We start from the raw sequence: 13,699 nt of genomic DNA on the forward strand, positions 1-13,699 counted from the left end.
TACTCAGCCATAAAAAGAAACGAAATTGAGTTATTTGTAGTGAGGTGGATGGACCTAGAGTCTGTTGTACAGAGTGCAGTAAGTCAGAAAGAGAAAAACAAATACCGTATGCTAACACATATATATGGAATCTAAAATATATATATATGGTTCTGAAGAACCTAGGAGCAGGACAGGAATAAAGACTCAGACATAGAGAGTGGACTTGAGGACACGAGGAGGGGGAAGGGTAAGCTGGGATGAAGTAAGAGAGTGGCATGGACATACATACACTACCAAATGTAAAACAGCTAGCTAGTGGGAAGCAGCCACATAGCACAGGGAGATCAGCTCTGTGCTTTGTGACCACCTAGAGTGGTGGGATAGGGAGGGTGGGAGGGAAATGCAAGAGGGAGGGGATATGGGGATATATGTATATTTATAGCTGATTCACTTTGTTATAAAGCAGAAACTAACACAACATTGTAAAGCAATCATACTCCAATCAAGGTTTTAAAAAAGAGTATATACTATATGATTCTATTTAAAACGTGAGAAATTGTAAACTATAAGTGATGGAAAGCTGACCAGGGACTTCTCTGGTGGCACAGTGGTTAAGAATCTGCCTGCCAATGCAGGGGACACGGGTTTGAGCCCTGGTCTGGGAAGATCCCACATGCCTCAAAGCAACTAAGCCCGTGCGCCACAACTACTGAGCCTGCGCTCTAGAGCCCGCAAGCCACAACTACGGAGCCTGCGTGCCACAACTGTTGAAGCCCGCCTGCCTAGAGCCCGTGGTCTGCAACAAGAGAGGCCACCGCAATGAGAAGCCTGCACACCACAACGAAGAGTAGCCCCCGCTCACAGCAACTAGAGAAAGCCCGCGCACAGCAACGAAGACCCAACACAGCCAAAAACAAATAAAATAAAATAAATAAATTTATTTTTAAAAAAAGGAAGAAAGCAGACCAGTGTTTGCCTTGAGGGTAGGAGGCATGAGGAAACTTGTGGGTGACAGGCTCATTATCTTGATTGTAGTGATGTTTTCATAGGTGTCTACATGTAGCAAAATTCACCAACTTGTACACTTTAAATACATGCAGTTTATTATATGCCCCCATTAAACCTCTATAAAGCTGTTTACAGTATGAAAGGAGAATGGTGAAAAACACAAGTTTCACACAGTGGGCTTATTTCATTAAAGCACAGTTTTATCAAAAACAAGGATGAAAATTTACTCTTTGCGTAAGCCACACAAACATCCAAAGAAAAATTTCCATTTCCAAGACTACCAATCCTATTCCTAGACCGTCATCTGCCCCATCTCCTTCCAAACTCGGCCAGACATTTCATGTGTTGTCAACATGAATACCTCTGATAAATACCTGGTGAGGAAGCCAGGTCAGAGTGTGGGTGACGGATCCAAATGCACTGCCACTACCTGACAAGTTTGAAAGTTATACTGAGTGAAATTGACCTAGAAGAGCTGTTGGTACATTTACAATCTTAGCAGGGCTGGAGTCTATTTATGGGTTTTGATGGACTCTAACTACATTGTAATTTGTACGTATATACAATTTTAAGTTATCTGTATAACCTATCTTCTTATTCACTAACAGAAGTCATCCTGATTTATGGGTTTGTTTTATAATGTGCCTCTATCTGCATGCACCACATGGAAAGACAATAAATACAAAAAATACTTCGGGCTCTTGCTGCTAAACAAGTATTGAAGCAATGTGTGTGAGTTATTAAAAGAAGTACTACAATTAACAAGACAATTTGGCACTGTCCACGCCGTCAGGAAACTGGAATACTATACTGAAAAGGAGACAACTTCTCTTAGAGATAGAGGGTATGGTACGTGTGTTGGGGGAAGGGGGGCCATGAGATAGTCTCCTAAAATTACAGAATATCAACAGCCACCCCTTATGCCAAATCATCTTCAGTTTGAGTCGTTCTTACACGCCTTAACTCTCAAATTCCCTCTACCTCAGAATGCTATACTCTTACTCCCAGTTAATATGGTGGGTTTAAAATACACCGGGCATTCTTTCCTACTGACAAACTGATGGAGAAGTTCATGTAATCAAGGAAAATATCTGATACTAATTGCTCACACACAAGAAAAAAAGTAGAAGGGGACTCTCTGAACTTAGACCCAAGCCCAAAGCCAAGTTTATTTATCTCTGATAAATCTCTCCTGATACTAATCCCTCCAGTCCCACCTTTACTATGTGAGTAGTTACACAGCTGTGTTGGTGGGAAAATACTGTGTAATGATGTGCTGGGGGTAAGCAATTCTAGTAACCCGTTATTCTAGTAACCATTAAGAGTCTTAAAACTTCACCTCGGGATGGACTAAGACTGTGGTATATTGGTAAATATTTAATAAGGTAAGAAAGGAAGGCCCTCATTTGCAGTATCTAAGTGAATACTCCCAGTCAGTCAATTTTAAGCTACCACTGTGATGTGACTAAATGCGATGTTGGGAAGATGTGTGCCTAGTATTCCCCCCATACAAATGAGATAAAAATAAATAACCTCAAGAGCACATACAATAGTAAAATGTAGTAAAAATAATTAGGTAGTTACAGTTTTTAGTATCTAATACTGTCACCGGCCAAGCCCATTAACAATTCCCGGGAAATAAAAATAGAATCTGGGTAATAAGACAAAGTTTAACCTTTTTATTTTTCTTTGTGCTTAGTCCAGTTTCACTTGCTCACAGGGTGCTGCATGCAGAGATCTCACACCAGGCCCTTCAGACCAGAGTTCTTAGTGTGAAAAGGCTGGGCCTGGCACCTCAGCTCTGGGCCCCTGTCCAGAAGTGCTGCACAGGCCCCTGCAATCCAAAAGAACCCTATAAAGCAGCCCCAGCCAAACGCCTTTGGGGAACAGCACGTACTTGAGAGCTTGAACTCCCACCTCTTCATTCTTTGACTTCCTTTGCGTTTGAACCAAACTTGGTCTCCTACTGGCTCCAAGATACCGGTCAGAAGGACACTTGCTGGGGACTGACTGGGGAGTGTCATTACAATACCTTCATTTTTTTAATATTACTTAATTGTAAGTTTATATCATTTAAATTTTAGTAATGGCAGTGTTTAAGGATTGGCTAGCCGAATACTTACAATTTTAACGAGACTGCTCAAGTCACCTTCAACACACCACTGGCCTGGGGGTACTTTCTTTCTGAGGTGAATACAAGGTAACTTCAAGTAACTTCTAACTTCGGTGACTCCTACTGAAAGAGAAGATCCTGGCAACAAGTAAAACTTGATATATTCTTTTTAATACAACAATGAAGAAACAAGGGCCCAGGTACAATTAAAGAGCGTATAAGGTGTTAGGTGGTGGAGTGGGACTTGGAGCTCAGATATGTCTCCAAAGCTAAGAGATGAATACATCCGTCAGGTGTTGCTACAATTTCTAGTTGAAAAAGCCAGACTCGAGGACTTTTAGCTCTGCCCGGAGCCTTAAGGGTGTGTGTGGAGGGGCGGCGCAAGAGGTGGAGAACGTAGCTTTCTAAGCGTATGTCCTCTGCACCCAGAAGTCTCTCTACAGATCAATCCCAACCACGGATTTGTCCATGGCCTCCAAGAAAATATTCTATTCCTACAATCCGCTGTGTGCGCTCCTACCCACCTGACGGCTTAAGTCTTCTGCGGGAGGTAGAACTACTAGGGAACAGAGAGCACAGAATTCGGTCGGCCGGCGCGAGTCGGGAAAAAAGCCAGCGAATCCTCATTAGTAGCGCGTGGCCGCCTGGGCTGAGGGGCTGAGGGCCGTGAGCTGTAGCCGCGGACCCGCCCTCCCAGGCCTCCTGGTCCCCCCCAGGCCGCCGAGCCGCCGGCGCCGCGCGCGCCTCTCCAGCCGCCCTCTCGAGCCTTGACATTTGCTCCGGAAGTGGCTCCGGCGCCCGAGGAGGGCCTAGGATTTTACCGGACGAAAAGACCGACGCCCACGCTGCCTTCACGCCCCGCCCTTCGCTCCCCTAAGTTAAAGAGGAAGAGCGGGCCGTTGGGTGGCTGGTTGGGTGAGTCGGCCTCTGCCGCGCCCGGGAGCCAGCCGCCGCACTTCCGGCGGCCGGAGCCCCGCGCACGCTCGAAGCCATGTTGAGGAGCTGCACCGCGGCACTGCGCACGCTCCGGGCCCTGCGCGGCAGGCGGGAAGGCGCGTCCCCCGCGGCGAGGGACCCGGTACTCGCGCGGGTAAGTCCCGGGCGCTGGGCGGCGGAAATGGGCAGAGGGGTGGGACTTTCCGTCAGGAACAACCCTGTGATATGGATATGTTCAGCTGTTTATCCATTTCCTCAGCCAGCTGACCTCAGAGTAAAAGCTAACATCATCTCCAAGAGGCATCAATGTTAACGGGGTCAGCGGATCTTTCAGTCCTGAGATTCAAGCCGTAAGAAACTGCACAGGAGGGTGACGCCGTTTGTTGTTTTTTTTTAAACATCTTTATTGGAGTATAATTGCTTTTCAATGGTGTGTTAGTTTCTGCTGTATAACAAAGTGAATCAACTATACGTATACATATATCCCCATATCTCCTCCTTCTTGAGCCTCCCCTCCCACCCCCCCTTCTAGGTGGGGTGACCCGTTTTGAATAAGTGTGCAGGATGCTTGAGTCATGTTAGCAGGTCAAGGAATGCAGCTGCTACTAATATTAATAAAGAAAGGTTGTGCCTTAAGCAAGGTCACATAGAAAACACGTGGTACAGTTGGAATCTGAACCGAAGCAGTCTGCCTCCTAACCATTACATTATACCCTCAGGAGAAGAGTACGTCTCTAACAAGGGTTTAATCCTAGTTCTCTACTACTAGTTTATCTACTACTTTACTTATCTACTAGAAAAACTGTTAAGATATTCTGTCTTACCATTTTTCAGTCAGCAATCAATACAGATATTTGCTGCCTCTCACCAGCTATATCCAAGGAATATCTAAAGATAGTAGTTTATAGGGATATTGGCTTAATTCTAGATAATTAAATTAAGTGGTACTGCTTAAATTGTCCTCTCTGAAGGAGATCAGTTCAATGAAAATAATCATTTTGGACTCGTAAAGGACACACACAAGTGGATCCCATTTAATGATAGTTAAAACCATTTTAACATCTCTGAAAATGTTAAGTTCAAGAACTTTCTTTTTTTAATATTGATTTATTTTATTTTTGGCTGCATCAGGTCTTAGTTGCGGCACGCGGGATCTTTGTTACGGCTTAGTTGTGGCATGCGGGATCTTTCGTTGTGGTGCATGGGCTTAGTTGCCCCGCCGCATGTGGGAGCTTAGTTCCCCAAGACCAGGGATCCAACCCGTGTTCCCTGCATTGGAGAGCAGATTCTTAACCATTGGACCACCAGGGAAGTCCCAAGTTCAAGAATGTTAAAACAATTTCTATACAGTCCTTATTATTAAGCAGTCTGCTTGAATGAATAATGAAATAATGTTCACTTTGGGAGAGTCAAGGTAACTAATAATAATTTATAATGAAATCAGCTTCCTTGATTGTTTTAATATTAGAAATAATAAAGACAACCAACTTATACTAAAATAAGTAATAGTAAATGGTTAAAAATTTTTAAGGTGAAGTTTCTAGCAAAAAGAAAGGAGAGGCTGGCACTTCTAATAGAAACATTTAATAAATATTGTAATGGGATTCTAATGGTGTTAGCTTTAGGGAATAAGTAATAATTGATGGAATGAGGATGTTTTTATTGGCAGTTATTTAAATTTTTCCACTTGAAGTCTAAAGACTTGTGGTTGAATATAAAAAAGAGCATTAAGTATGGGCCATTTATAAGAACAAAGACGTCAAAAGAGAATTCTAAAGTTACAGCCTCACTTCCAGGCTCGTGCAGAATATACTTCTCTTTTCAACTTTGGGTTCAAGTATCTACAAGACTGTGGTTGGGAGCTCCAGATAGGGCTATGCGGTAGTCATGTTTCTTTCTTCTGGGCCTTGTGTCTTCTACCAGTTCTTCTCAATCCTTTGGAGACGGGAGATGATACCTCATTCCACTTATCACCATTTTAAGGCATTCAGGATTGTCTTGAATAAGTGGTTCAGCTTCTACTGTCTTAATTAAGAAATTCTTCGATATAAGAGGAAACCTGACTTTAGCAAGGATGTCAATCATAAATGGCTGGCAATTAGGTTCATCATATTTCAACCACCTGACTGCAGCGTCGTAAACCTGATCCTCTGCTCTCACAGTTAGAGTGTCCTGATTGAGGAGATGTGTAACTCACCTGGCATCAAGTTGTAGAAATTCATTAGTTTTATAAAATTCAGTAAAATCCTGATGAATAAAGTCATCTGCAGTTGCGTTCAATTTAGGACAGTGTAGACACTCTGCTAGCCCACTTATACCAAGACAATTGGAAGCATCAACTTGTTCTTTGAAAAAAATCAACACACATTTCTTCACAGGTTCAATCTAGTACTGGTTTGCTGCATCTAACAAAGGCTGAACATTGTTGCTATTCACAGAAATTCTAATGCTATAAGTGAATTCCACAAGTTATTTAATAATGTCAGGTTCAGCATCTTTGAGTTCTACTTCAAAGAACTTTGATTCAAGCATGTTAGTTGTGAACATTAATTTTAAAAAATAACTGGCTGCAGCAAGGACAACACAGTGAACAGCTGTCTTTCGTTCCTGGACCATGAGGATCACATCACACAGTGTTTTCTTTGGATTTATGTAGCTTGTCAACAAGGTTCTGCAGTCAGTGCCTCCCAGCGTGATTTCAAGTTGACCCTGGGTATAAATCCCTGGGTAGACCGTAGATTCAACTATAGTTGGGTGGTGGATTTAAATCACTGTTTCTGCATGTTATTCATGACGCCCATGAAGTTTGCCAATTTAGCTTCCTCTCGAGCAGCAAGTTTCTTTTCGGTCTTCTTGCCACTCTTCTCCACCCCGGAGGCTGCCATCCTCCGTCAGCACGGTTCACGCCTGAACCGCCGTTCCAGGCGAAGGGTTGCAGGCTCCCGATACTCTGGGGCTTCTGTTTATCAAACACCTTGACCGGGATGGGTGGCTGCAGCGCCCTGCTCCCGAACCAGCGAGCCAGCGGCAGACCACTGCGGTAGGACAAGGCCCTGTGGCCCCCTCAAGCTCGCCGGGAAGCGACGACGCGGGCTCTGCTGCGTCTCCCACAGAACCGAAGCCCAGAGAAGGAGCCTGTGCCAGCTTACTTTTAAAGAGTAATGGGTGCAGATCGGTTATTAATCCTGTACCATAGTGCACTTTGGAAAATAAAATGCCCTGTGCTAATCTCACAACAAAGATAGATTCGTTTCTTTAATATGTTGGTGTCTTGTAATCTATGTTGAGAATATTTCAGGCTTTATAACAGTAGTATTTACAGGGCTTACAAATCATGCTTCTTTTGGTTCAGTAACTTAATCTTAAAAAGAGACACATTAAAAAGTTGTAACTGGGCTTCCCTCGTGGCGCAGTGGTTGAGAGTCCGCCTGCCGATGCAGGGGACACGGGTTCATGCCCCGGTCCGGGAAGATCCCACATGCCGCGGAGCGGCTGGGCCCGTGAGCCATGGCCGCTGAGCCTGCGCGTCCAGAGCCTGTGCTCCACAACAGGGGAGGCCACAACAGTGAGAGGCCCGTGTACCGAAAAAAAAAAAAAAAGTTGTAACTTAAGCCCTACTTGAAAAATACATAATCAGAGATCTAGCAAGACCTTTCCTCTATTCAGGGCAACAAAAAATAGTGATTATCCCTCACATCCCTCATGCCCAGAGTCTATGCTGTGTATTTACAGGTGCCTTTACTTCAAGTATCTCTTAATTCTCATCTCCTTGGACTGAAACTTTCATTATTTTTATTTCTCACAACATCATAGTGTTCATCTGTGGTCCCAAACTCAACATGCCCCAAACTAAAATTAATGGTTTCACTCCTACTTTCCGCCTCCTGACGTGTACGTGAACACTAACGAAAACCTCCCCTTTCTTTTCCTTCTATCCACTCCAACCTTCAAACCACAAGTCAAGAATCATCCAAAACTCTTCTACTTTCTCTTCCCCCATGATCTTGCGCCTCCCTCCCACCCTCCCTACTCACCCCAATCATGTAGTTTTTAACGTACATAAATTCTGGAAGTAACCTAACACACACAATTAGTCATAAATTAATATGTATTGACTAATACCTGTCAATTAAGAGGTAGAATAGGATGTGTAAGCTTTGGAGTTGTGAATTTGGGCTTACCGCATCCATAGGTCTCATCTTAAATAGGGAACTCTAGGTTTGATCAGTTCTAGCATCCTTTCATGGACCAGTGCAACAGAGATAATAAAGGCTTTTAGGAATTAGAATGACTCCCTTGACCCTGGGCTCTCCTACCTGATTGTAACTTTGAAAGTCTGGGGGATTCAGCTAAATGCAACAATCTTTTTTTTTTTCCCCCTTTTTTGGCTCTGCATGGCATGTGGGATCTTAGTTCCCTGACCAGGGATCAAACCCACGCCACAATCCTTGGTCCCAATATCCTAAATATCTCTTAAATCTTTTTCATTCCTCTCTACCTAGTTCACCTTCTGACCACATTTCTCCTGGACCTTTACAACAGTCTTTTAACTGGTTTCCTTACCATTGCTTCTCACCTTACAATTCATCCTTTACATCAGAGGGAGCTTTCTAAAACCTAATTTCATGTTACTGCTTTGCTTAAAACTCCTTAAGCCTCCCCATAATGGAAAAAGTACTTTGCCACTCAAGTACCACCTTCATGATTCTTTAAAGACTCCTTTCTTGGGCTTCCCTGGTGGCGCAGTGGTTGAGAGTCTGCCTGCCGATGCAGGGGACACGGGTTCGTGCCCCGGTCCAGGAAGATCCCACATGCCGCGGAGCGGCTGGGCCCGTGAGCCATGGCCGCTGAGCCTGCGTGTCCGGAACCTGTGCTCCGCAAAGGGAGAGGCCACAACAGAGAGGCCCGCGTACCGCCAAAAAAAAAAAAAAAAAAAAAGTTCATTGCGGGACTTCCCTGGTAGCCCAGTGGTTAAGGCTCCGGACTTCCACTGCAGGGGGAGTGGGTTTGATCCCTGGTCAGGGAACTAAGATCCCACATGCCATGCAGTGCCAAAAAAGGGGAGAAAAAAAAAAGATTGTTGCATTTAGCTGAATCCCCCAGACTTTCAAAGTTACAATCAGGTAGGAGAGCCCAGGGTCAAGGGAGTCACTCTAATTCCTAAAAGCCTTTATTATCTCTGTTGCACTGGTCCATGAAAGGATGCTAGAACTGATCAAACCTAGAGTTCCCTATTTAAGATGAGACCTATGGATGCGGTAAGCCCAAATTCACAACTCCAAAGCTTACACATCCTATTCTACCTCTTAATTGACAGGTATTAGTCAATACATATTAATTTATGACTAATTGTGTGTGTTAGGTTACTTCCAGAATTTATGTACGTTAAAAACTACATGATTGGGGTGAGTAGGGAGGGTGGGAGGGAGGCGCAAGAGGGAGGGGTTATGGGGATATATGTATACATATAACTAATTCCCTTTGCTATACAGCAGAAACTAACACAACATTGTAAAGCAATTATACTCCAATAAAGATGTTAAAAAAAAAAAAAAGCCATCAGTGCATACTGGAATTTGATGGCAAGAATAGGCACATGAGTAATAGCTTTGAAAAATAAATTAAATAAAAAGAGAAAAAAAAACTATGATTGGGACTGGATTCTAAGGAAATAAACAAAAGTAGAGAAAAGACTATATTCACAGTGTTCCAATGATCCTTTTCATTTAAAGCAGCAAAAGATTAGAAACAATTTACATGTACAATTTAAATGGTTAAGTAAATTATAATATATCATTTTAAAGGACTATTTTTCTGCTGTTGAAAATGGTGATAACTGAGATTAAGGGCGTGAGAAAGTGAACACTAAAGAATTTTAAGTGATGAAGCAAAAGAAAAATTATATTTCTTACTGAGATTACAAGTATATTAAGAAAAGCTGTAGTTAAAAAAACTTGAAGGAGGGATTTCTGTGGTGGTCCAGTGGTTAAGACTCCAAGCTCTCAATGCTGGGGGCCCGAGTTCAATTCCTGGTCGGGGAACTAGATCCCACCTGCTGCAACTAAGATCCCACATGCCGCAACTAAAGGATCCCTCATGCTGCAACCCCACATGCCTCAACTGAAGATCCTGCACGTGGCAACAAAGATCTCACATGCCGCAACTAAGACCCAGCACGGCCAAATAAATAAATAAATAAATATTAAAAAAAATAACTTGGAGGAAATATATCAAAATTTTACCATTAGTTATATTAAGATGGAGAGATAATGAGTGGGTTAAAAATTTTTGTTTTTCTTTTCTTTCCTTCCCAGATTTTCTGAGCTGAAAGGCTGAAGGGATAAGCCAATCCAAAACCATAGGAAAAAACAAAGGTACAAATACTGAGCTAGGGAGTGGAGTGTTCTCAACCGTACTCATGTTTCCCCTCACGAATTCAAGACTTCCTTTTGTTAGCCGGGAAGTTTTTAGTTCCATAGAGTTCTTGGGACGGGCTCCCTAAATTCTTACCATCAGGCCAGGATCAGAGCCAGCCCAGAGGTCAGCAGAAGGCTGGTTGGCTGGTTCCTCCATCACAATAACAGCACCTCCCTGTACCCTGGGGTGTAGTCCCAGTGTTGTAGGTACATTGAATCTGAATGAATTGATAAGGGTGCCTGGAAGTAGAATGCCACAGAGTTGATAGCTTCTGTGATCTTAATGTTCCAGGATTTCTGCAGAAGTCAAAATAACTGATTTTCCTTTCTGGTGCCGATGGGCATTTGCTTTGTCCAGCTCTTTTGTAGGTGACACTTTGTCCCCCAAGTCCTCCAGGGCCCATGTACCTTTCCACCTGCTGTGTGGGCACTGTAGTGGTAGCAGTGCTGAGTGCTACAGAGAAATAGCACTGGTGGAAGCTGTGGTTATTATGACACCAAGAACTTTCCCCCTCCAACCCCCTCCTCCTCTTTCTTTGTATTCTCTTTCTTGGCATCTGGGTCTGTCACCTACTCCGTTGAACAGTTCAGAAACCTGAGATTGGCTCTTGTATTTTTCCTCTTCCCTCACTGTCCTTATCCAAATAGTCACAAAGTTCTGCTTCATGCATTCATAATTTTTCACCTGAGTTATTCCAGTAGCCTCTAGACAGGGCCCTCTGATTCCAATCTTGAAATCACTCCCACTATCTTTTGTATTATGGCCAAATCTGATCTTGTCACTCCCCTATTTAAAATCCCTCCGAGAGCACTGCAGATGCAATTCAAACCAGTTAACTTAGTGTAGAAGCTTCTCACAGTCAGGCACTTGCCTACGTCTCTGCAGCCACCTGCTCTTCCCCTTGTACTGAAACAATGCCAAGCTTCCTTGAGGCCTTAGTTTCATCATCTGTAAAATGGGGATAATAATTTGTACCTACTTCATATGGTTGTTGTAAGGCCCCTCAAAACTGTTTCATGCCTCCTTGCCTTTGCACACAGTGTTCCTTTGCCTACAATACCCTTTCTATCTGGCTAATTTCTGCTTGTCTAATGAAGGTTCAAGTCAAAGAACCCCTACCTGAATACCCAATCTCAGATGAATACCTCTCCCCTGTGCTCTGGCTTCCTGTGTGTTTCCCACTGGTAACACTTTTTACCTGGAGGAAAACTGTCTGTCCTTCATCTCTCTTTATCACCAGTTCCTGGCTGCTGACTTTAAAAAAATGCACCACATGAGAGTTGCGAATTAAGTTTTATTTGAGGCAAAATCAGGAGCCCGGGAGACAGCATCTCAGATAGCTTTGAGAAACTGTTCCAAAGAGGCAGGGGGGAAGGTCACTATATATGTGATTTTGGTGAAGGGGGAGTACATGCAATCAAGCTAGTCTCTAGTGTAGGTTACTGCTAGTCACAAGGAACAGATGTCACCATGAAGGATTTTAGTGCTTTTCTAAATATGAGGAGATACAAGAATTGGGCTCATAAAATCAGCTCCTGAGGGGCTTCCCTGGTGGCGCAGTGGTTGAGAGTCTGCCTGCCGATGCAGGGGACGCGGATTCGTGCCCCGGTCCGGGAAGATCCCACATGCCACGGAGCAGCTGGGCCTGTGAGCCATGGCCGCTGAGCCTGCGCGTCCGGAGCCTGTGCTCCGCAACGGGAGAAGCCACAACAGTGAGAGGCCCACGTACCGCCAAAAAAAAAAAAAAAAAAAATCAGCTCCTGAAAATACCTAACTATCTGAAGACCTGTTCTGCCAGTTTTTCTCAGAGCACAGGATGCCTCATTTCTGTCCTCCACCCTGAACTCCTTTCAGGGGGTGTTGAAAATCAGCAGGTGCAGCAGCACATGATTTAATCCTGTAGAGGTGGATGTCAAGTGCCGGTTTGTAGTTGACGTGGCTGACCTGTGTTTGATTAAGGTTTAAAAAAAGAAGGGGGTCTGCAGACCTGGGCTTAATACCAACTCTGCTAATGGCTAGTTGGGTGACATTGAGCAAATCATTTATCCTCTCTCAATCTCCCAATTCTCCCAAGGAGAGAGGACCAGGTGATCCTAGAAATTTGTTTCCACTTCAAAACAACAAGCTTGGGGCTTCCCTGGTGGCGCAGTGGTTGAGGGTCCGCCTGCCGATGCAGGGGACATGGGTTCGTGCCCCGGTCCGGGAAGATCCCACATGCCACGGAGCGGCTGGGCCCGCGAGCCATAGCCACTGAGCCTGCGTGTCCGGAGCCTGTGCTCCGCAACAGGAGAGGCCACAACAGTGAGAGGCCCACCTACCGCAAACAAAACAAAACAAAACAAACAAACAAAAAAAAAAGCTTTTGGGAAGAGGAAAAGCAGCAAGATAGTCTTAGAAAATAAGAGAATATGTTATGAAATAGGATGTACCTACCATTACTCTCCTTTTTTTCCTTTCTTTTAGAGGTGGTTTTCTACAGAGAAAGTCATTCCTAAGGACTATGCTCTCCCCAACTCCAGCTGGAGCAAGGACTTAAGACTCCTCTTTGACCAGTTCATGAAGAAATGTGAAGACGGCTCCTGGGAACGTTTACCTTCATATAAAAGTAAATATACTCAAAGAGTGAAGATTTCAAAACCTATTTTCTTGGTAGGAATAGGTACACTCCCATAAAGAATATTTAAATATCAAATATAAAACTAAGAACAGATTGAAGTACTTGTTACCACTTGAAAAAGGAAGGAGGATAGTGCAGGGGGGTTGCTATATTCTCCAGTTTTATAGGCCAGAAATCTCAATAAATTTCACAGATTGTGGGAGAGCATGAAGTCTGTTGCCATTAATAAGAATGCCCCCACCGTGGCATCATCATCACCATTATCAGGAAGGGGCCCCCAGAAAGACTCCACCCTACCACATTCTCATCACCTCTCTGTCTTGAGGCTGTCATCACTAACCTCAATTTGCTGTTTATCCCAATATATGGCTCTGTCACCCTAAGAAGCTCAGAGTACTCAAGTCATCCCCTCATCTCCCAGACTCTAAACTCCCAAGGCAAACTACCCCACCTCCAACACATACACATTGCACTTCCTGTCCTTTGTGTGTGTGTGTGTGTGTGTGTGTGTTTTAATTAATAGACTTCTTTTTTTTAGTAGTTTCAGGTCTATAGAAAAAAGAGTGGAAAGAACAGAGTTCCCATATACCCCTTAATTCCTTCTGCCAGCTTTCCATTTATTAACA

The 13,699-nt window shown here is 43.8% G+C and overlaps 1 protein-coding gene, 1 long non-coding RNA gene and 1 pseudogene across 3 annotated transcripts in view; 1 reads left to right on the plus strand and 2 right to left on the minus strand.

The window, feature by feature from the left end:
- Positions 1–3,140, minus strand: part of LOC309836093 — a 38,960-nt gene extending 35,820 nt beyond the window's left edge. The window contains exon 1 of the long non-coding RNA XR_014298095.1: positions 3,114–3,140. This is a non-coding gene — a long non-coding RNA (uncharacterized lncRNA). The remainder of the gene's footprint in view (positions 1–3,113) is intronic.
- Positions 3,141–3,509: 369 nt separating this feature from the next.
- THEM4 (thioesterase superfamily member 4) overlaps positions 3,510–13,699 on the plus strand; it is a 39,754-nt gene continuing 29,564 nt past the window's right edge. The window contains 2 exon segments of the mRNA XM_082675884.1: positions 3,510–4,193; positions 12,920–13,061. Of these exon segments, the coding sequence (XP_082532010.1) occupies positions 4,095–4,193; positions 12,920–13,061 (241 nt within the window). The 5' untranslated portion in view covers positions 3,510–4,094.
- On the minus strand, positions 5,826–6,989 carry LOC309828744 (kelch-like protein 7; annotated as a pseudogene). Its single transcript has 2 exons — positions 6,812–6,989; positions 5,826–6,710 (listed from the first exon to the last, which is right to left on the minus strand). The product of its transcript is annotated as a kelch-like protein 7 (transcript).

Source organism: Grampus griseus, assembly GCF_964374135.1.
Source record: "Grampus griseus genome assembly, chromosome: 1".
NCBI lineage: Eukaryota > Metazoa > Chordata > Mammalia > Artiodactyla > Delphinidae > Grampus > Grampus griseus.